The 23,622-nt window shown below is 35.4% G+C and overlaps 1 protein-coding gene across 1 annotated transcript in view; it reads left to right on the plus strand.

Annotated features, from left to right (window-relative positions):
• The window catches only part of RTTN (rotatin), a 79,940-nt gene that overhangs the window by 53,342 nt on the left and 2,976 nt on the right, over positions 1 to 23,622 (plus strand). The window contains 12 exon segments of the mRNA XM_058804595.1: positions 2,028 to 2,136; positions 2,833 to 3,031; positions 4,033 to 4,123; positions 5,113 to 5,266; positions 5,422 to 5,559; positions 6,385 to 6,596; positions 10,338 to 10,443; positions 13,703 to 13,800; positions 17,282 to 17,359; positions 18,764 to 18,890; positions 20,616 to 20,815; positions 22,599 to 22,866. Coding sequence (XP_058660578.1) covers positions 2,028 to 2,136; positions 2,833 to 3,031; positions 4,033 to 4,123; positions 5,113 to 5,266; positions 5,422 to 5,559; positions 6,385 to 6,596; positions 10,338 to 10,443; positions 13,703 to 13,800; positions 17,282 to 17,359; positions 18,764 to 18,890; positions 20,616 to 20,815; positions 22,599 to 22,866 — 1,780 coding nt within the window.

Here is a 23,622-nt window from a genome sequence, read left to right on the forward strand (position 1 = left end):
AACCTATTTCCCACTGTGATGCAATTAACAATAAATGTTCCATCAGTGCAGGAAGATGATATTTTTCTAACCAGCTAAAGCTTTTGCTGCTTTTTTTTTTTTAATGTAACTGAGAACTATTTATTTTCTTGCCCTAAGTATTTGGAGAGTCTTAGAAGATAGAGAAAGAACAGTTGTATCAGAGGTAGCTGATACTTTTTGCTAATATGTGAAAGGCTGTATAATTCATAATTATATCTGTAAGATGACTCTCAATATAGTTAATATAGTTACTTGTTTCAGAAAAACCATATGGAATGATAGAAATTGCATTTTGGGTTTGGATTATTTAAGGAAAAGTGGTCTGGTTTTTCTCACCTATTAGAATGCTTGGAATTGATGTGTAGTGCTGAGAAACTGCAGAATTTGCCATGTGTCATGATAGATTAGCTTAATATAAATAATGGATTTTGGTAATTATTTAAATTAGCAAGCATAGAACTTCAAGTAACTTTTTTTAAATTGGCAAATATGCTTTTTAGTTGTGCAAAATAGGATTTGAATTTCAATCACTCAGTACAGCTTGGTACTGCATTTTGCTAATAAGAAAATAATTTAGCCAAGCATTTTCCTAGTGTTTATGGGATCCAAGCTCTCTGTGTTTTGGACACTATGTGCTCTATCTATGTGCTCTATATTTTGGACACTCTATGTGCTCACTCTGTGAGCTCTATGTGCTCCCTGTGTTTTGGACACACCCCCAGATCTCACTGTACCTTGTTTTATGTGTTACAATAATCCTCTGACTTTTCTTGAGGAATGACTGAGCAGATTTAAGAAGAAAGACTCGTGGTTGTAGGATGAACAATAGTGGGACCAGAGGAAAATGTGGGAGAAGAGGAAGTGTACACTGTGGAGGTTGCAAAGATACAATAGCTAGGAACAGAGTGATCTGTGATTTCCTTCCCTGCACCCTTTTTGTCTGTTAAATCACTTTTAACATTTCCTTGTGTAAAAATATATTCCAACTGTTGGAAACCTTTGAGATATTTCAGTCTTCCTTAGAAAGCTCACTGTGAGGAAAATTCTAATAACACCCTTCAAGTTCTGACTCTGTTGGGATTTCATTGGATTCTCCTACATTCTGTATTCTCTGCTTTATATAGTTATACTCTTGAAGAAAACTGTCTGATGTGACTATTCCATCTAGAAAATAAAAATCAGAAGTGAAAGAGTGACTTAACATGATAGATCCTTGTCCTGTGCTCTGAAACAAGTTACAGGTCTTCTTGTGTCACAAAAGCACATAATTTAGGTGGATTCTGGGTCTTCTGATCTCAGGCTTGTGGTTTTAAACACAGTAGCAAGAGCATTAGGAGCTTTTGAAAACACACAAAATTCATAATGTAAATAGTGCAAAATGGGCAGGAGGAGCATGGTATTCTGTCAGTAAAGTTACCTACTGTCATTTAAACATCTCATAGCTACACTATGAAATGAATACATTTAAGGATCACAGGATTAAGGTTAAGAAAAGTACCCAGAGTTCAAAAGACTCGGGGACATCAACTTTGACTGATGACAAATGCACTTGTGATATTTTTATCTGAGTGTGTCCTGGTACAAAGGGACAAGTGCTGATGTTCTCAGTAGAGCAAATAGTCCATGAAAAATTTGAGTTTAAATGCTTCAGTAATGTCTTTCTATCTTTATCCAAATGTAGGTTGAGTCAATTATATGGATGAAAAAGAAGGATGAAGAGAAGGAATTTCCAGTAACATGGGCATTGATCAGTTCTTGACTGAAATCTTTCAGACCGTTCATATTGCCCATCTTTTAATAGTTTCAATTATAGGGTTTTTTATCATATATATGCACGCACATAGTGGATAAAATCTAATCAAATTTATTTTGAACAGTAATACGTACATTGTATTTGACTTTGTTTTATGCTATGATGTGTTTTTCTCCCTTCCTAAGCAGAATATAAATAAAAGACTAGTCTGTAAAAACTGGAATCAACCGGTTTCCTTTTTATGGCTTTCTAGATTCTGTCTGCATCACCATCACTGGAGAGTGTTACTGAGCTTCAGGCAGCAGTTCCAGGCTCAGCCAGTTTTATTCCGGAAGCTGTGGTTGATCGGCTTACGGCACAAGGTAAGTCAGGCTTGAGTCTTGTACCTGATGCAAAGCCAGTGTGTTCACCTGCCCATATTTCAGTGCTTGTCCATGCTGTGCATTGTACAGCTTGCATGTTGCTGGTTGATGTTTCTAGTGGTTGTTTTAGCAGACAAATATTAAACACTTCCTTTCATGTGACATTTGACAGAAGCAAGTGAAAATGGCACAGCTTGAAATGTAACTCAAGACTTAGGTTCTCTTCCTGGCATCTAGTCAAGCTTTCAACACATCATGGTAGAGCTGCCATAGACATACATAGGAGTGTGTATGCACGTACATGCACAAAGATCTGTATATAATTCTCTTTATATGTAGAAGCATAAGAATTAATATAATATAAAATATATTTATAATCATGGATGTAGAGAGAGCTGTGTACAAATAAAAATATTTTTCTTTTCAAGAAAGTACTGGTAATTTGAGTCTTTCCAAATTTGCTAGTTATCTTAATTTAATGCCTGGTGGAGGGAGCATTTTATTTGGGAACTATTTCCTGTATCTGATTAAATCTTTTTTTTTTTTTTTTTTTTTGCCATTCATTCCTGAATATACAATTTAAATATAGAGAGGACTTGGATGTTTTATGAAAAATGCAGATAAACTTGGTCTATGTAACGGCTGTAATTTAATATTTTTGTTGTTTTGGGGTTTTTTTTATTCAACACACTCTAGGTCAAAGTGATACAAACATAACAGAATCTCCAAGTCAACATGATGCTCCCATGTCTGCTGGTCTATCTAAACAGCATGCTGTAGTCACACCTGCCCTTTTGTCAGCTGTTTGCAGCCTTCTGCACAATTTGCTGGTTGTCATGCCAAAAGATACTGGAATTGCCCTTCAACAAACACATTTGCTAACAACTCTCAGCAGGTATGAGATCAATAACTGTTGAACTACAAACAAGGTGTAGCAATAGAGGCTTAAAAAATCTTCGAAGGAGATCTACTTATGTTTCTTACTAAAACTATTAAACTTATTGGGCACGTCTTGCTCCTGAAATGTTCAATTTTTTTTTTAATAAAAAAATACAATCAATTGAAGAAATGAATCAGAATTACTTCTTTTTTTTTTTTTCGTAGAATAGGTAGTCATATTGGTGATTCCATTTGTGGTGTATGTCTTATGTAGGACTACTGTGTTCCTCTCATGATGTTTTAGGGTTTTGTCAGGTATTTGGAATTGCATATCATTTCAGCTCATTTTGTTTTTCTTCTTTGAATTGTATAAAATATTTTGAAGATGAGCCAAGGATTTTCACGCTAAAAGAGAGTAAATAGAACGTGCCAAATTTGGATGATGAATCCTAGTATTTTACTTCCTTTTAAAAGGAGGAACCACTTCAAAGAAGTCTTCAGATTGTATGCCATGTTTCCATTTCCATTGTAGCCAATTCTTTTGTCCTTAAAAAATGTTTGGAACTCCTGAAGTGTAGCATGAAAAATTAGTTCATTTTTTGGTGAAAATATTCAAGAGCATTTGAAGTTGCTTTTCATAGTGCAATTAATAGAAAAAACGAAACACAGACAAACAAACATAAAACCCCAACAACCCTGGTGTGAGTACAGCTTATATTATTACAGAGCTGTTTATTCTTCTAGAGGAAAGAAAATAAGAAATCAAATAGAAAAAATTGATTTTTGCCAGTGCAGTAGCAGCTATTGGAATTTATATTAGTCTAGCTATTTTGAAACAACGTACTGCTGCTATAGATGCCATTGCACTAGACTACTTTAAAATAGTGGGGTTTAGCAGTAAGAACATCTTACCTTATTTCTACTTGGTTTATTTATATTATTCTCTTCTATGGAATGTTAAGTTAATAGACTGTTTAATTACTTAACCATATTTCTAACCAATATATTTTGTTTTAGTCTTGTTAGTGCTAATCTGGTTGAAAGATACATCTTGGAACTGAAAGCTCCATTGGGTCATCAATGTCATATGGAATATGTAAAAGCTCAGGTCAGAGAAGCATTTGTTACTTCCTAATTTTTTTAAATTATGAATTCATTTATGTTAGCATAATTTATCTTCATTAACATAGTCCAGACACACTGTTATAGGCCACATTCATGTGAATCTTTGTGCTTTTGACAAAGCTTAAGTGAAAATAAACTATTTTATTCAACACAGAAGAATTAATTTCTGTGTTAGGATTGTAATTGGAATGACAAAACTGAAAATGAATTGTCTTTTAAAAGTATAAGTTAAATTTAGGCATTGAAGAAATTATGTAATAGAATTTTTTTGTATGTTACTGGAGTATGAGCCAGATATAGTTACCTACACATTGGATATTTATCTGTAACACACCTGGCTGCATTGCTTTGTCTCTGATCCTACAGACACTTACGTAGTTCTCAGCTGATTTTGATGTATGCAAACCATATAGGGTTGCTGCTGATAGAACTACCTTTTTATCAAATTTAATTCTGTATATACAATGTATAGAATATGCTGTTTCATGACACAACCATTTCGTAGCTTCTGCTGCTCTGAGTTCAGATTTACTTGGAAGTAAATTACTCTTCTAATTAAAGAAATGTGTTTCTGCAGAAAATTTATGAGAATAAATAAATAAATAAATATGTCAGCTTCTGTTTCTAGGAAGACACATGTATTCTTCAGTATTAATGACCATTTTTGTCTTTTCCTTTGTGACCATCCAATGAGTATGCTGCTGTAAATGTAGCAAGAATCATGACCTTCTCACAAGGAACTTTTGCTTTGCCACTAGAAAATTGATTGCACATAAGTGTTTCCAGTCTAGGGATTCTGTTTCATCTTCTACAGTAAAAATTGAGAGAAACATTTCAAATTCATGTTCTATTATTTAAATGGTTTTTATTAAAACATTATGAATCAGTTAAATTAATGTGAGTAAACTTAAAATAATGTGGAAGGTATAAATATATAGCTTTTTTTCATATCTTTCTACAAATATTTAACAGGTCTTGTTACTACTTCAGTACTTGTCATCTGTGTCCAGGCTTCTAAAATCATGTTTATTGGTGGACTCTGATCTTGTAAGCCAGGATGAACTGCTGAAACCTCTCTTAGGGAATACCTTCAGGATTCTCACCATACGCCCCAAAGCCGGCTTAGGTAATGAAGTACTTTGTTTCCTTTATAACCAGACTGAGGCAGGTCTTCATTTAGGTACCACCTTGAGGCAAATGGGCAGGCGTGGTCAGGCTCAGCTTTCCAGGTCTGTGCACATTTTTAAGTGGTTTGATTTTTTTCCTGTGTTATCTTTGCAGATCCTGAATTAACGTCTGTACTTCATGAGACGTGGGTAGACTCTTTCAGCCTTGTAGCTACATTACTGTGGAAAAATGGCCAGATATCTTTTCCATCTGTGACAGCAGCTCTTGCAAATCACTGTACAGCAATAATTGGTAATGACTATTCCTGCATGTGTTTTTTTTCCTAGCAACTAATAAACAAATAGAAAAGAGAGTCATTACTTTTAGATGCTGTTAAGTATTTACTAATGAGATATCCACAATGAAAACCAATGTGTCCAGAGCTTGACTGACTTGCTTTGTTTTCTTCACATGTATGGATGAATGATTTTAGTTGTAAACCTTAACCAAATGTGGCATTTGTTAAACGATCCATTAGCACTTAATTTTTTCCCCCTTCTTTCTTTTTAAATATCTTGCATAAAAGGAAAGCAAAGTTTTGACGGGAGATAAGAGATATAGAAATCCAAGATTATTATACAGGAGTTTGTTTTGTGCATTTTAATTATTCTCAGTTAGGCAAAATTCTGTGATATGCTTCAATACTGAAGTACAAACACAGTCCAGACAAGCTTGTGCATGTTAAGAGATCTACTGAACCGAAATCCAATTGCAAATAAAGCAGCTAATGCAGACTATTGGTTTTATGATGAATGCTGTTGATAAAATAAGGAGAGTTCAAAAAATTGCTGGACAAATAAGGGATTTGAGTGAAATGGAGATTGCTTTTTTTGTTTTATAGTCAAATGAATGCAGAGCAATTAATTCATTCAACCATTATAAAACTCAAACTTTTCTTTCTTAGATTATTTTGAAGACTTATAAGATGCATAGAATTTGTAGAATTCCTTGTACGGTGCACAGTATAACTGCTTCTGGGTTCATGTGCTTTCTTTGATAAGTCTTTCTGTGTTCTAAAGTATACTTGAGCTTTATTCATAATGAAATGTAAAAATTTTCATTTTTTTAACCTTTTAGATACCATTTCTGATTGTATTCATCTGTCTACCACATATGCTGCTTTATATGTGGCTAGTTTACAGTTCCTCTCTGTCCTTTTGAATGAGGAAGGAAGAAAACCGCTCCAGGATAAACAGAGTGTGTGTCAAAATCCAACTATTAGCTTTCTTCTGGATCACACTGAAGAATGCCAGGCATCAGTAACTCAGCTTACTGCTTTAATTATTCAGGTACTTGAAATTTGACAGTGTGATTGTAGGAGATACTTTTGCATTTTTTATTCTTTTACTTCCTTTATATTTAATCCTTCCCTTATTTACAGGTTGGTAGAAGTAAGCAAATTATATGTGAAATTTGTGTCTTATTTTCCCTCCAACTTAGTTCTTTTATCTATATTCTGTAATTTATGTGCAGATTGTCACTGTAATAATCATAGCGATCTATGATTAGAAGTGTAGTTTTTTTTCTGAATGATGCACATTATATAAAATGTCACTTATGATTTCTGTTGTTCTGAAGTCATTGCCTTACAACTATTTTTAGTAAGTATCTTATTACTATTTTACTATGTAAAGCATATTTTTTTGACATTAATTGGTCATATATTGGATGGTGTGAGCAAAAGAATGCTCTCTTGGTATTCATCTCCTCTCTTCCTGTGGATGCTGAATTCTTGTTGAATAACCTTACTCCTACCAAGACTTGTCCTGGTATCTGTCACAACCTTTGTGCTTCTTTCCTGCTCTGCTGCAGCACTGTGGATCTATTGTATCTATTGGGGCATGGTGCTCTGTCCACTGACAACCTGCTGTCTTCCAGGGAGGAAAAACTTCCCAGTAGGGTCTGTCTTGGTCACTCTACAGGCCACCTACCCAGAATTCTCTATGTCTTTGGCAACTAACTTCAGATAATTTCAGGACACAGTGTTTTCCTGTGAGGACATGATTTTCAGGGACTCAAGCAAAACAGGGACATTTTGTTCAAATCCCATAGTTTGCTAAATATCTTGTTGGGTTTTTGTATTAATGCTTGCATATGTGCCTGGAACAAAACTTCTTGGCTCTGGCACAAAAAGTATGGTTGCATAAGAGTATGTCTGATAAAGACATGTTGTAACATTCCTCTGATTTCATACAAGTGTACATAACTGCTTATCAGTCCGTGCCAGGGGACCGTTCTTGTGCTGAGAGCAGAAGAAGTTGATACAATGAAAAATGAAGTGCAGCCAGTCAATGAAAGAACATTAGACATAGTTTGAGTATTTTAAGAGACATCAGCTTTTAACATGCTTTTTAACTGTTCAGAGATGTAGACAGACATTGCATTTTGTTCATAAAAGAGTTCAAAAGATAGCCTATGCTCTCTGGGTCCTTACAGGGCTGCTATGATCTCCCCAAAAGGATAACAGAATTAGGAAAGAAACAGCTTCAGTTTCTTAGGTCAAAGTGCATGTATTTATTTACACCCCCTTACAGTGATCATTGAGAGGACAGTGGGATGACCCCATGGGATGTAAAGTAACCTATTGAAACAACAAACACCTAAACAAAACTCCATTAAAAATGCAAAAACAACCCAAAAGATTCTGGACTTTCTTCAGGAGAAGCACTTTTAAAGAGAAACAGTCAAGCAAATAATTGGCTAACATAGAAAGGGAAGAGAGGCTTTTCAAACAAACAGTCATCTCCATTAATCATCTTAAATACATGAAATCTACAGAATAGCTGATATATGCAGTGGCAAATGCTAATTTAATACCCAGTGTACAGGTGTGAATATTAGTAGACCAGGTCTCAACTTGGAATTCATTATCACATACAAGAAATCTAGTAAGTGCACATGCTGACTTTGAAAGGCTTTGGTTGTTTTGTGTATGCAAATGTTAATCTTTGTGTATGTGTGCTTAAGATTGAAATAAAATTAAGAAGGAAATCATAATCTATATATAGTCTCTCAAATTTTGGCCCTCGCATTTTTTTCCTAGATACGAACCTTACAGTATACTAGAAAGACTGTGATCTCCCCTGCAACTAAATTAGAGTAGGTGAAGACTAACATAGCCAGATTTATGGGACATCTTAAATTTATTATGCAACATAATTTCAAAAAATAATTCAGTATCTACTCTCATTTTAATACTTTTATTATATTTTAAAACTATAGAATCTTTTGACACAAGGCATTATAAATTTCTAGAGTTATTTTTTCCATTCAAATGATAATTAATTATTAATTAATTCTTAATTACTTGTGCTCCCTATGCTTGACATAAATTTTCTTTTTTTGTTATGAACTGCAGTTCTTTATGGCAGTGTAAGAAAAAATGCATAAAGGAGCATGCTTCAAGAAAGAACAGAATTTTGCTAGTGTTCAAGATAAAATTTAGAAAATAGTAAGATGAAATTAAAACTTTTGAAAAAGATACAGATATAAGACAACTCACCTTAATTATTGGACCAGTTCTAATCTGCCACATAATACTTACAGGAAAATACCCAAGAGGTTGATAGGGAAACATGTTTTCTGTTTCTAAGGTATAAATGAATATTAAGAAAAAGTAAAAACATTTAGAAATTTATTAGGGCCAAAGCCTTTGAATGGGTAAGTCACAAATCTTCATCTTAGGCTATGCAAGATTGCTGGAATTCCAAATTTTTTTCTTTCCTGGCTTGTGTCAATTAGTTTAAACTTCAAGCATTTATTCAAACATCTAAATTTTTTAATTTGAAAAGAAACCATCTCCTGTCAGAACAGAAAAACAGTCAATTTACTTCAAACATTCTTGTAATGCTGTTAGATTTGAGATTTCACCAGATCTAATAAAAATTGTTGTAGTCTAAATGTAAGTTTCTTTTTTGTTGGTTATAAACACAGAACTCAGTCCATGCTTTGGTGCTTTTATTTGGTGTCAGTTTTCCTTATCAATGAAGGGTTGGGATTTTTCTAATTATTAACTTACTATTCTGTATCCTTTGACATTCTCACCCCTAGTTACTGTGAACAGTTCAATAAATTATGACCTTAGAGCATACATTGATATTTTATTGCAAATGAAAATTTGAAAAAATTATTAGTCCATTAATACATGGTGTATGTGGAATTAAAATTTGTGAGATATGGATAGGTACTCATGAGATTTCTGTCTGAAGTATTAAGGTTTGCTTAAGATGTTGTATTTTTGGCTAGCTTCAAAATATGTTTTTCTCTTTACTATGATCCAGCAACTATTCTTATTTTCCAGTATTTTTCTGATTGCAATGGATGGTATTTTCTATTATCTTGGACACCAGAAATGGCATGGTGTTTTAGGGAAAATTGCTGGATAGATAAAATTCTGTAGTGGATAATATATGAAGCACAGAGTGCTCCTTGTCTTACAACAACTATCTTGTTATATGACTCCAAATAAATATTCCTTTAAAAACAGAGATTATACTTAGGTTATTAGAAATATGGTGATGCTCACAAAGGCCTCGCAATAAGACAAGCTGCCATTTTTCACTGGTTAGTAAAAGTATCTAAAATAACTGTCAGTGATTTTTTTTGGAAGTAATTTCACTGTATTTAATCTCTTCATCATCATTGTGTAGAAGGAAAGTGAGATTGCACTAAAGACATATCAGGAGTTGTCTGCAATACCAGGCCTATTCCTGAATATTAGGAAAACAATGGAATGCCAGGATTTGGAATCTAGGCCTTAGAAAAGTAGAATGTTAAGAAAAGAATAAGAGGCGTGGGCTTAGGAGAAAAAGAAGAAAGATTGAATTTTAAAAAAATTTAGTTAAAAAAAAAAACCAAAACACTTTGCAGACTGATTATAAACATGAATATAGGGAGGGAGAACTCTGTTTAGAAATATAGTGATAAATCATCCAAATGAAAATATAGATTCTGACAATCTATTTATAGCTGTGAATGCTGCTTTTCATATGGTCACTTCTTCATTCAGTAATGAAATTGCATTTTTGTAGGACTGTGAAAGAAAATCTTCAAAGGATGTGCTGAAAGAAGTTGCTACAAATGCACTGTTATCTCTGTTAGCTGTCAGCAAAAATGCCCAGAAATGTGCTTTGGAAGGTGAGCATTTCAAAATTTATGTTTAATTATATTTGAATCAAATGCTTGCAGGTGTTTTACATATGACCTATAGATTGTAATTTTTTTTTTCAAAGCAGAAAACCTAGGTTTCAGTGGCAGGGTTGTTTTGGTTTTTTTTTTCGGATTTTCACTAAGAAATCTTATTAATAATTAAAGTTTCAGCTGCAGATGAAATATTATGTTATAGCCAGTTTAAAACCCTGTGGTGAAGTCACAGGTCTGTGTTGGAGTAAGAAGAGACCTCTTAGCTTTTAACTACTAATGGTATATTCATCCATTAGAAACTGGGGATTTTTACTGGCAGTATCTTCCAATACTTGTGTTGGTGAAAGTATACCCTGTGTTTTTAGTTCTGGCTGTCCCTGAACAAGAGGAGACTTCTTTTTCTCAGCTTTGTTCTTCCCTGATTCTTTGGTCCCATTTTACAGTTTAAGTAGGACGTTCTTCCCTTCACAGTAGTAAACCAGCTTCTAATCACAGGCTTCTTGTGCCCTCTAGAACATGGGAGAACGGTGAATTTGCATTTCTCATGCATCATGTGTTTTATGCCTTTTGATTTGTCCAAGTGCACTTTGTCTTGGGTGCTTTCCTGTAACTTACATCTCTGTTTTTTCCACTCTGTAACCTACACTGACATTGATAGCTTAGACAGATCTGTGCAATGTCTGATCCCTATAGTGGTAGAAAACTCAACTTCAGGTCTTACCTTTTCTGCTCTTTCTGAGTGTATTGGTTGTGTACTCAGCCCTTACTACAATCAGGCCATTTCTTCTGTTGATAACTTACTAGATCATCTAAGTTCCAGCTTCCTGTGGAGGCACTTCCACTGCAGGAAGTGCATCATTCTGTGCTAGAGCAGCCATCAAGTTGTGCTTGCTGTTGTGCAACACAGACCTTAGAAAAGAGGAAGGCAGGTTCTGGGGCTCAAAGCAGTGTTCTAAAGATACCTGCAGCTCTAGCATTACCTGTGTAGTTCTTAAAGACTGCTTTGAGTTAAAAATGCAAAGTCCTACACCTCAAAAGTACAGCAGTAGAGGCTGACTGGAGAGCTGAAAAGAGGGCCTGGTAGGCAGCAAACTGAATGTGTGAAGGCTAACAGCATCCTGGGCTGTATTAACAGGAACACAGCCATTAGATCAAGGGGAAAAGTTTCTTTCCTCTACTTACCACTTGTTAGACTAAATCTAGAATAGTGCATCCAGTTTGGATCCAGTACAACAAATGTCAGCAAACGTGAACAGGTTCCCCAGAGGGCCATCAGGGTGATTGTGTTCACTTGTCATTAGAGAAGAAGCTGATGGAGTTGACTTATGTTCTACCTGGAGAAAAGAAGGCTTTGGGAGGACCTATGAGCTTTTGAAGAAATTGGAGATGGGTTTCTTACAGCAGTGCATGGTATAGGAGGATGGAAAGAATGAGCATAAATTGAACCATGAGTGTCAAATTGCCTATAAATAAACATTTGCCCTTTGAAGGCACTAAAGCACTGCTAGACATAGTCTGTTGTCTCTGTCTTTGGACATTTTCAAGACAGTGCAGGCTAAAGCTGCAGGCAAACCTTGCCTGCTTAGAGCTTGCTCTGCTTTGAGGAGAAGGTTGGGTATATGACCTCTGGAGGCCATCTCTTCCAACTTGAATTATCCCATTACCATGGAATCATAGAATGCATTGGGAAGGGCCTTTAAAGGCCATCTAGGTCACCCCCCCCCTGCAATAATCAGGGACAGTTTCAATTTTATCAGGTTACTCAGAGCCCTATCCAACCTGTTTCAAGGGTTGGGGCTTCCACCATCTCTCTGTACAACCTGTTCCACTGTTTCACCATCCTCATTGTAAAAAAGTTTCTTCCTCATATTTAGTCTAAGTTTGTCCTCTATTAGTTTAAAACCATTACCCCTTAAAACAGGCCCCACTAAAATGCTTATCCCCATCTTTCTTAAGCTTTTCCTTTTAAGTGAAAGGCTGCAACCATTCATGGACCATTCTTTTCTCCAGGCTGAACAATCCCAACTCTCTCAGCCTGTCCTCGTAGATATATTAGATCCCTCTCAGGATTATTGTTGCTCCAACAGGTCTTTTCTGTGCTAAGGACCCCACAGCTGGCTGCAGTGTTCCAGGTGGGGTCTCACCAGCAGAGCAGAGGACCACTCTGCTTTGGATGCACTCCATGATGCACTTGGCCCTCTAGACTGTGAGCTCACATTGCCTGGCCATGTCTGCCTTTCATGTGCCCTAATTACACCTTGGCAGGGCTGTTCTCAATCTTTTATTCCCCATTCTGTATTGATAGTTGGGATTGTCCCAACCCAAGTGCAGCACCTTGCACATGACCTTGTTGAACCTCATGAGGTCCATCTGGACCTTGAGCTTGTCTAGGTCCCTCTGGGTGGCATCTGAGACCTCAGATGTGTCAATTGCCCTACTCAGTTTGGTGACACCTGGAAATTTGCTGCAGATACACTCAATCCCACTATGTTATTGATGAAGACATGAAACACTATTGGTCCCAATATGGATCCCTGAGGGACACCACTTGTCACCACTCTCCATCTGGACATTCATCCATTGACTGCTACCCCCTAGGTGTGACCATCTAACCAATTCCTCATCCACGATGCAGTCCACCTGTCAATTACATAACTCCAGTTTGGAAGGATGTTGTAAAGGACCGTGTCAAAATCCTTACAGATGCCCAGACAATATCTGTAGCTCTTACCTTCTCCACTTACATAATCACTCCATCGTCTTGTAGTGACTTAAAGACTCTAGATCTAAAGAAAAGACCCTAACTCTACGTTTTGCCCTTTAAGTCACATGAGTGGTTGCTTTGCTTTGTCTCACAAAGGATGCAGCAAATCTGCTGTTGTTAGGGAAAGGTTGGGTAAAATAAATTGGTGCTTTAATCTCTTGAAGTTTCTCACTTTTAAGCAGTATCATTGAAGATATCTTGAAGAGTTATTAGTTATTATCTGCTCCACCCAAATCATCTTCCCCTCTCAATCTTACCAGTCCTTCCTTTGGGCATTCCTCTCATGGGACTTTGTTGCAAGAGGCCTCAAATGTATTCTTGCTTCTTGAGAGCATTCAGGTAGATGCACTTAATCTCAGAAAGCGTTTGCTACTTCCTGATATCAAGTAGAGAACAAGAAGATCATTGCCAGAAGGATACTTTGGTTTTTAATATAACATTTTTGATTGTGAATGTCATTATAAATGTTACTGGTTTTTTGTCTTCCAGCTGACCTGATAGACAGCTGTATAGAAAACATGAAGCGCATCCACGCACAGCTGAATTTGGATTCCCTAAAGCCTGGGAAAGCACAGAGAAGAAAGGTAGCTATAAAACCAGAACACTGATAGGATAAGGCACTCCCCAGCTTTCTTTTGTTTGTTTATTTTCTTGAGGCAGATAGTGCTTGCCTGTGTCCTGGATGAGACAAAGTAAATGACAGCTTGTAGTGGATCCAGATGCTGGAGCTTCTATAAAATTCAATTATGTTAGAACTTCTACCAACTTAATTATCTCACACACTTCCACCCAGAGGTCTCACTAGTCTCAACTACCTTTTCCAACATAGAGATGACTGCTACTTCAGGAATGTCAGACAGAAAATCACCTTGGTTCATACTTTGCAGCTGCCCAGCCCAGCTGGTTGTTCACTGGACAAAGCCCCTGGGCATGTCCTGGTAGTTTTTTCCATGCCTCTCTCTGGTCCTCAGGATCTTCTCCCATTTGCCAGATTGTTCCTCCAACTAGGATCTTCATATTCTTCTTTTTGAGCCCATTTCTTTCTGTGAGGGACAATCTTTTTTGAGGAATTCTTTTTTCCACTAACTTTTCTGTCCAGAACTCCAAGTTTCCGTTTGCCTAAACTCAGTAGTCTACATGGAAGTACAACATGATCAGCCTCTGAATTACTGGTTTTGTTTCATGTCTTTTCATGAATTGGACGATTCAGGATTTCCTACTTTTAGTCCAGGTTATCAGAATAAGCAACTAGTCCATCCTGGCTGAAAGCAGCAAATAGTAGGCTGATTGAGAGTTCAAAATTCACTTTCAGACATCCACTCACGTACGCATCTCATCCTTTTGTAATCTGTCATATTTGTAATTCATTATATTTATCTTATAGCAATATCAGAGTATTGTTTTCAAACTTAGTTGGACTTTCAGTCTTGACTTTATGGCCCTATGTAACACAACTAATTTTCTCCATCTTGTTTCCACAATAATATTTTTTTGTTTTCCTAAGCTGTTTTTTTCAGTGTCTTTCAACCAGTGCTAGCTATGTTGATTTTGTCTGTTCTTGCATCAGTCAATCTCCCTCCCATCCCAAAACTAGTTCCATTCTGCTTGTGCATGTAAATAATAGCTTTTTTACTTTCCTATTATCTGGCTTTCAGTATTATTTTTTTTCTCTTCTCCTTCAGAGTTTGTCTGGACATCTCAGATTCTGTCATCAGACTCAATTGTCCCTGATTTTTTAGCTTCTTTTCAATTTTGGGTCTTTTTAATCTCCTACTTGTGGTTCTTCCACTGTCTGCATTCCCAGTAGTTTCTCTCCATTCACAGTTTATTTATTTAGCCTTTGTTTTTCAAACTGCCTTCCAGTTCTTCAAGGCTCTCATGTCACCCAAGTCTTCTTTACCACATATATACATAAATTATATCTTGCCATGATACAACAATTTCATACGATTTTTGTTGCAATTTGCTTGTTCTTTTGCCACTTTCATCTAAGAGAATTAATAAAATACAGGCAGTAAACTCTGCTGTCAAGTTTGATATCTTGTCCACTCCCACATAAATCAGAAATTGCTTGTAGGGTATTTCTGCATTGCTTTAGCTAAATAGTATTTTTCTCTGAGGTTTTGATACAGACATTAGCCTTGATTTGTGAGAGTATGAAATTGTGTTTTATAACAATGAGCTCTTAAAAAAATTTGAGTTTGACCTTGAGATTTGAATGAAATTGGAGGAAAGAAGCCTCTGAGAAAGTTCAGAAAAGCATCTTATGTTTAATTGAAAATTCTTTGAAAGATTGGCAAAATATTTTGTGACACATTTCCTGCTTGGCTGGGACTGTAGGTTGTTGCATCATATGTAAGTGTGCTGTTCATCTTATGTGGTACATAATGACAGTTTCATGTGGGGGACACTGAGACATTGCTCTCGTGGTAGATTTAGCTGATCATTCACAAAACTGTCACTTCATCTACTTCAGAGCACAACTCTCAGAGGAAAGTTCTTTTCTTTTCTCCTTTCTCTGACTCTTAACTATTGGGAAAAGTGTGTTTACCTAGCTTCATTCTCAGGTCAACTGAGGTGTTTTACTTGATATTCCTTTTCTTTCACAATAATTAGTGTGATGCTAATAAAGAGCATGAAAAGTATTTAGAAGTAGTCAAACTTTCAAAAATCATGTCAAAATATTATTGTAGTAAAAAGCAAGATATCCTGAAATAAATACATCTAAACAATGCTATTGATGCAATCCATAACTTTTTCAACCTCTTAGAAGTTTGTACACTAAATATGAGTTGCTGCTTGTGGCATTTTAATACTATTTTACTTATTAACTAAATTAATACATAGAGAATTCCTTGAAAGAATTCTTGTCTTAAGAGTCTTGTCTTAGTGTTAGCATTTTATTTGATTAGTGGTGAGACAATCCAGTTATAAAATGTATTTTTAATAATGACTTGTATATTTCTTCCTGATCTACTACACCTGGCTTTCATTAACCTTTTTGCAGTGGGCTGTACTGCAGAGTACTTCATCTCTAAATGGCATCAAACACATAATTTATGATGTGTAAGCACATCATTATTTATAAGCATGCATTGTTTCTTCACCTTGTCTGAGATTAAGTATGAGTCCTATTTTACGTTTTTGTTCCTTTATGCTTGATAAGACAGGAATAGTATCCTGTGGTGAACAAGCTTGTTGAAATTTGGTAATCTTTCAGAAGTGGTTTAGTATGTCACCCTTAAAGGAGTTAGGGCAGCCATCACTGCCCTGTAGTGTCACAGCTCTGTCAAGAAGGTAGATTCTTTGTTCACTTGTAACTTGAATCTCAGGGTAGCACCTCACTGTCCAAAGGTCTGTGTTTATTTTTGTAGTAGTCTTATCAGGTTGGAAGTTATTTATAGCTTCTATATTTATAGGTAAGGATAGGAAATTAAGATCCTGGGAATATAAGGATGGATTGGCCTGACCTGCTGTAGAGATCACAGAATAGTCTGAGTTGGAAGGGTCTCCCAAGGATCATCAAATCCAGTTCTTAAATGAATAGTCCATATAGAGGTCAAACCCACAACCTTAACATTATTAGCACCATGCTTCAACTAAGCTCATCTCAGGGTCTGAAAGACAGAGCTAATTTAACCTTGTTTTCATCCAAGGAAGAAAAAGAAATTCTTCTAGGGAATGATTCATTTGACCTGTTTTAGACGTGTGCTTTAGGATGGAACAAATACTCAGGAAGGTTCCACCTGTTCTTTATTAGTTGTAAGAGAAATGGAGCTCAACCGTACAGATTTCTGCTTTTGGTCACATTGGTGCCGTTAGAAATAGTTTCTGTGGGTTATGAAGAGAGATAAGGATAATAGGTTACTGGTTATAAATGTCTTTAGTAAATGTGCTTGAAGCCAGCTGAGATGAATTCTACGTGAAATCAGAAGAAAAGTGCTGAGCAGATGCGACCCAAACACTGATACCTTAGATTTGCACTTCTTCTTTTGAAATATCTTTCCTCCTTGTACAAAATTCATTCTGTCTTACATTGATGATCTTCAATTATTTTTCCCTGGATAGGAGGATTACCTTATCAAGGAGTTAAGGTGTTCGATGCAGCTCCTTAGAAACTGCCTCTTTCAAAATGAAGAATGCAAAGTAAGTATTTTTATACTGAAGTAATATGAACACATTTAGTTACTGAATGAAGATAATTTTTTTTTTTCTGCTTTGAAGTTATTTTCAAGCTGGCGAAATTTAAACTTTATATTAATGGCAAGAAATACTTCTTCATTATTATTATTCCCACTTCCTAAGAATACTTCACATATCTATTAGGAACTTAGTGTTCATGTGGAAACATCGTCTCCCAATGGTTTCAGATGGCTGTTATCTTTTATATCCACTTCTGCTTTTTGTAAGTCAATAATTATAATTTTCAAAGCATACAACATGAAAAATGGATGTGGAGAAAAGTGTGGGGCCACCAGAAAGGTGCATGGAGATACATTTCAGATCTTAGAAATTTATTTCCTCTCTGTACCTTTTTTTCCTTTCTGAAAGACAGGAAAACCCCAAAACCACCCCAACAAAACAAGAAAAACAAAATAAAATCTAAAAAATAATTTGCTATTTATTTTTCTTTATCTGAGTGAAATTGTACTAATCCTCCAAAAGACAATTTTGTTTTCATATCTGTGTATTATAAAATAATTTTTCTTGTCAAAATCTTGAAAGTATTTTCATTTTATTCTTGTGTTTTTTTCCTCTGTTCTTTTCAATTTCTTTTCAACTTCCATTCTACCTACTTGTTTTTTCCATGGGGAAAATACTACATTACTTGTTTTCACTCAATCCTGTGTTTGTTCTTTCTGATCACTGCTCTTCCTCTTTCTTATTGCTGATACCATTCACACATTTATTTCCACTTTCCCAGTTTAATTTTTCTTGTCATTGTGTTACTTGTGCTGTTTATACGACTTGGGCTACTTTTAGCAAATGCAGTGGTAAAACTACAAGATTTCCTGACTTACCAGGAGTACCCCTTTTCCAGGGCATGTATACAGAACACTTGGGGCTGAGTAAGCCGTCTGATTATTCCTGAAGTCCCCATGACTTGGTTGTGCCATAACCACAGCTAAGATTATTGTGGAAAGTTTTTCTGTTTTTGATCAGGATCTGCAGAAAGAATTGCTTGGAGGATTGAAGGAGTTTGATAACTGAAGATTTCTATCATTTACTCTGTATACAACTGCACTCTTGTATTTCCATGCTTTTTGAATTCCAATAATTACTTTAGAAGGAGTTGAATAAAACTTTAGAGAGCTCTTGAAAAAGAACACTTGGAATGAATAAAACTTTACTTTTGTTTGCATATCTTTCAGTAATTAAGATATGTGCTGGTTTGTACTGGCGTAGAGTTAAATTCATTGGTGGTTGAAATGATGGTGTCGGTTCTCTGTACAGTCTTTTAAACCATAAGATAAAAATATGGTTTTCTCATTGTACATTTCATTTTCAAAGGACTGATTGTATTTGAAATTCTTCCTCATATTGTTGTAGATGGCAGCACTCAAAGCTCATCTTGTTCCTGTTCTGCATTCTCTGTGGCCATGGTTTTTAGCAGATGATTCCTCAATGGAAATAGCTCTGCATTTGCTTTGTGTCTACACTGCAAACTATCCTGCAGGTATGAAAGTCACTATGTGGTGGAATACATCAAAGTATTTTACCATAATAATTAAGACAGAAAAGCTTAATAAAGGGAAAAGAATGTTTATTGCTACCGTGAGAGGAAAGTAAAAGCACTGCTCCATCAAAGCCCATCAAGAGTTTTGATTTTAATACATTCCAGACTTTTGTTCAGGTCTGGTCCAAGCTGTTGAGTTTAGCAAGAGTGCAATTGTACTAAAGGATTAAATAGCATTTAATTCAAACCATTACGTTTGAAGGTTTTGCTGAATGTCCTGCCAAACTGAGTAACATACTATAGAAGTACTATTCTAGGAATTCTTTAATAGAGAACAGTGTATCAGCACTTTGTATGGGTTGTACATCAATCCTTATTGAGAATAATTCTGGTTTTGAAATAGTCATTCAAATTCAATTTTGTATTAAGTTTCTTCAGTTTATTTATGCCTTGGACTCAGTAGCTTGCATTTGTATATTTTTCATAAGAAATCTCCTTTTAAATTGATCAAACCTTTTATTTCCATTGATAATTATCCCCACTGCTAGAAGCCTGAACTTTCTTCTAGCATGGATTTTTTTCTTTCCATATCCTAGTTATTTAGATTTAGCAAATCATAAATAATGATTTGCAAGTAGTTTAAAGAGACACAAAAGTGTCTGTTCCTTTCTCCCTGTCAGGATACCATAACTGTTAAAATAAATAGTTAATGGTTAAAATATTACTATTTTAAGTTAATGTCTCCAGACCTTAAATGAACTTGCAATTACTTTTTTCATAAAGAATTTCTTTAATATGAGCTGAAGAAGTGTATTAGTCAGCTACAGAGTGAAAAATAAAAATGTACTGTCCTGTCCACGTGCAAGAAATCAAGCTGACGTGACTCTAGGCTGCATTTTTATTTTCCTTGCTGATAAGAGCACGTGCTCTCTGATCAATCATGTTTTTTCCTTCTATTGGGAATAGCTGGCTTATGGGGTGTCCCAAATTTGCCTACTCTGAACTGGTTAACCACTCCTCCTCAGTGTAGTCAGAGAAATGCATGTAAATATTTGTCACAGTTAAACATTGTCTCATTTTTGTTTACTTTTGCTGTGTAAGAAATTACCTGTTGTTGCTGATGGCCAGTGCCACTAAAGAAAAGCACATATATCTATATTTGTGCAGAAGGCATTTATCTGTACTAGGTCAGGCTGTTCCCTGCTGCTGTAATAATTCAAACTTGTAGCTCTGTAGCACAGGATTGTGCATTCTTCTGTTGTACAATGTAGTGACAGCTGCAGACAGCGCTTATATTTCTCAGAAAAATATTCTAAGAAACTTATATTAATCCTTTCAAATTATACAGAGACCTCTTTTTCTGAGACAGTTTCAGAGGATCCCTTCAGATTCAACCTCCAAATACTTGTATAATTAGATATATGTTCTGGCTTTTAAAGAGACTTTCTGAGATGGAGCAATAGCTTCTATTTAACAGCAGAATCACCTCTTACATTCTAGAACAATAGAACAGTAGACGCCTATTCCACTAAAGTGCTACATTCAGCCACAATTCTATTCATAGCATGTCTGATTGACTTCATTGGGGTTCAAAGAAAAGATACCTAGCAAATCCTTTGAAAAGTTCCATCTCAGTGTTTGAGCAGTTGCACTGTTCTTACTATTGATTTTTCTTTTAAATACATATCTGCATTTCTAATATGATAAATGTCTCATTGCTTTAAGGTTGTGCTTCACTTTGTTGGGCCAGTGGTGGACAATCATCACTTCCCTCTGCACGAAGTGCAGCTGGCAATTCATTAATGCATTACATCTTGAAATTGGCTTCTCATGTGTCAAATGATAACAGCCCAGTTCAGCAGGTGGTCTTTTGTCTAATATCTAACCTTGCTCTGTCTCATGACTGTAAAGGCATTATTCAGAAGGTAAGTAAATGGCTACCTGTATTTTAGCAATGGATGCAGTTTCCTTTCTCATGAACACTCATATTTTAATATGGAGTGTCCTGTGATCATATAGACATGCATCTGTGGGAATCAAATCCATTGTGTCTTCTCAGTTGTGTTACTGTTCCCTAAGAGCAGAGTGTAATTCAGTCATATTCACAGTCTGGACAATTTTTCCTACAGCTTTTTGTAAGCTCTCTGTTTCAGTGGGTTGTACCATTTTTAATACCCACATATATTGATAGCAATCACTAGTGGATCAAGCAAGTGAGTATGCTGTAGAACAAACTGCATGTGAATGATCAAGAAATTAAACATTGTGTGAATCATTAGGTATGCTCTGGGAAACATAACCTTTGTAAAAGTTCTAAGAAAAAAAACAATGATTGGATGTTGGATAAAAATCTATTCTTAGTACACAAACGTATGTAATGTCTTTTCCTTTTTATATGTTGTATATAGAATGATCCTTACTCTGTTTTATGAAATGTGCTTTGAAAAATCTGTTTCCCTTAAACTTTGATAATTTAAATAAATTCAAACCTTGAGAAAGTCAACTGTAGTAGTGACGTGATAAGATGAGCTAACTCAGTAGAAATTATAAAAAGTGAGTTTATTTCTAGCAACTTTTATAGTAGTTGATTAATTGCAAAAATTTGTTTTGATCTCCATTAACAATGTTCTGTTCTTGGACCTAATTACCTGTTAGAAATGCAGGGAGAAATAAACCTTTTTGGGATGCTAATTATGAAAAGCACAGTCATACCATTGCAAAGTGGCTAATACTCAAACTTTTTGAAAGAAACAGAGTATGAGATCTCTTCTGTAGTAGCTGTTGTATTCTGAGAATTGTTGTTGCTTTTATGCTCTTCAGAGTTTCACTCTAGTGGGATAGTACTTCCTTCTCTCTCTTGGGCTCTGCTTTCATAAGTGTAAGCAATGCTGAATAATCAATTCCCTCTGTGAAAATTAAATTACCAATGTTATATTCACATGAAGAAAACCACAATGAGTTTGTATGCTGGGTTGCTTGCTTTCAACCAGATGCTTGTGTATATTGTCAAGATTCAGTGAGCCTGGGAATATTTAGTAAAGGACGTTTTCATTAGAGGAATTAATGTCAGAATGCCTCCCTCTTGCAACAGGGGAATTGATTTTCATCTTCTCACAATCTCCTTAAAGTGGAGGCGAAGCTGAGATAGTTTATGTCATATCAATGCACAGTTTTTTTTCTTAAAAGCTTACAAAAATAGAGGACATTGCTCTGGCTGGCAGTGAAGGGAGGAGTGGTGCTGTAGGTTCTTACAAGTCACTTCCAACTCAAGACATCCTGTGATTCCTTTAACATTTTTCAATAGGATGCAATAATAAGTAAGGAATCAAGTATGCATTAACAATAGTGCATTGATTCACTTAAAATGTCACTAGCTTATTTTTGGGTAGAAACAATGAGTGCAAAGCAAAAAGCTTATGTAGTGTGGGAATTAGTCTTTGAAGAAATATATTGTGTTGGATCAACTTTTATATATCTACACTGCATATTATTATAGAAGAAACTGTATGTTACCATACCAACTTTTTAACCATGCAGCAGATTCTTTTTCTATGTAATTTTTTTCAAAAATTGTTGACTTATAATGGGTTGCCTTTAATGTATAAATTTAATAATGCTAGGTCAAGTATGTGGATTGGAAGGTCAGACAACAGCAAACAAGCCATGGAATACTGTAAATTCTGAAACCCTTTTTCTTCCTTCTAACAGAGTAACTTCCTGCAGAACTTTTTATCTCTTTCATTGCCAAAAGGAAGTAATAAAAATTCTGGTAACGTGTCTACTCTCTGGCTAAAGCTGCTACTGAACATATCTTTTGGAGAAGATGGACAACAGATGGTTATGAAGATAAATGGCTTTTTAGACCAGATCATTGAAATGTGTAAATACAAGCACAAAAGCAGCCAACATCTAGCACTTCTTATTCTACATAACATATGTTTTAGTCCAGCTAATAAACCGAAGATATTAGGTAATGGTAAGTATCTGAAGGGTGTGCAAACTGTTTTTCTCTGAGAATATCATGGCTTCCAGAAGACTGTATTTTCATGGCAGTTTGGGTTACTGACCAAGAACTCAATGTTGTATTTTAGAAGAGCATTTTTTTTTTTTAAATTAATTTTTAGAATTGCAGAATACATATTTTGGCAGAGAGACAATTACAGTAATACATAATAAAAGAAAACCAAATAAATAGTTTTCAAAAGCAAATCAAGATTTGTTATTAGGCAGATCATTTGGATATAAGAACCAATTATGAATGAAAGGATTTTTGCGGTTTTCTCAAACTGCTAGTTTTTCAGGGAGGGTTGAAGGATTCTTTGTATCAGTCCATTTGAAGTAATTGATGTTCCTATCTTTCAACTAGACAAAACTTTGTTAGCTTATGCAAATATTCAATGTTGAGACAAACTATTTTATATCCTGTCATGTACAAAAAATGTTTATGATAGTGGTAAAGTTGTGTCATGGCATATATATTTAATGTAACAATATGTTCAGAACTTTTTTTTGGTTGTTTGTAGAAGGTATGTTTCCTTCCCTCATTTAATTGCAGAGAGAATGCTTCTGTCTTTGTTTCAAATTCTCAGCAGGTTTTCCATAGTGTCCATGCTTTTTATTTTTCTTAAGATGTGGATTTACTGCCTTAATTAAATATACATTATTGACTTACATAATCTATGAATTTTTGTTGTGAAGTGAAGAAGCAAAGTGGAAGAGTTTGGCTTCAGAG

Source organism: Ammospiza caudacuta, chromosome 1 (assembly GCF_027887145.1).
Source record: "Ammospiza caudacuta isolate bAmmCau1 chromosome 1, bAmmCau1.pri, whole genome shotgun sequence".
NCBI classification, from domain to species: Eukaryota; Metazoa; Chordata; class Aves; order Passeriformes; family Passerellidae; genus Ammospiza; species Ammospiza caudacuta.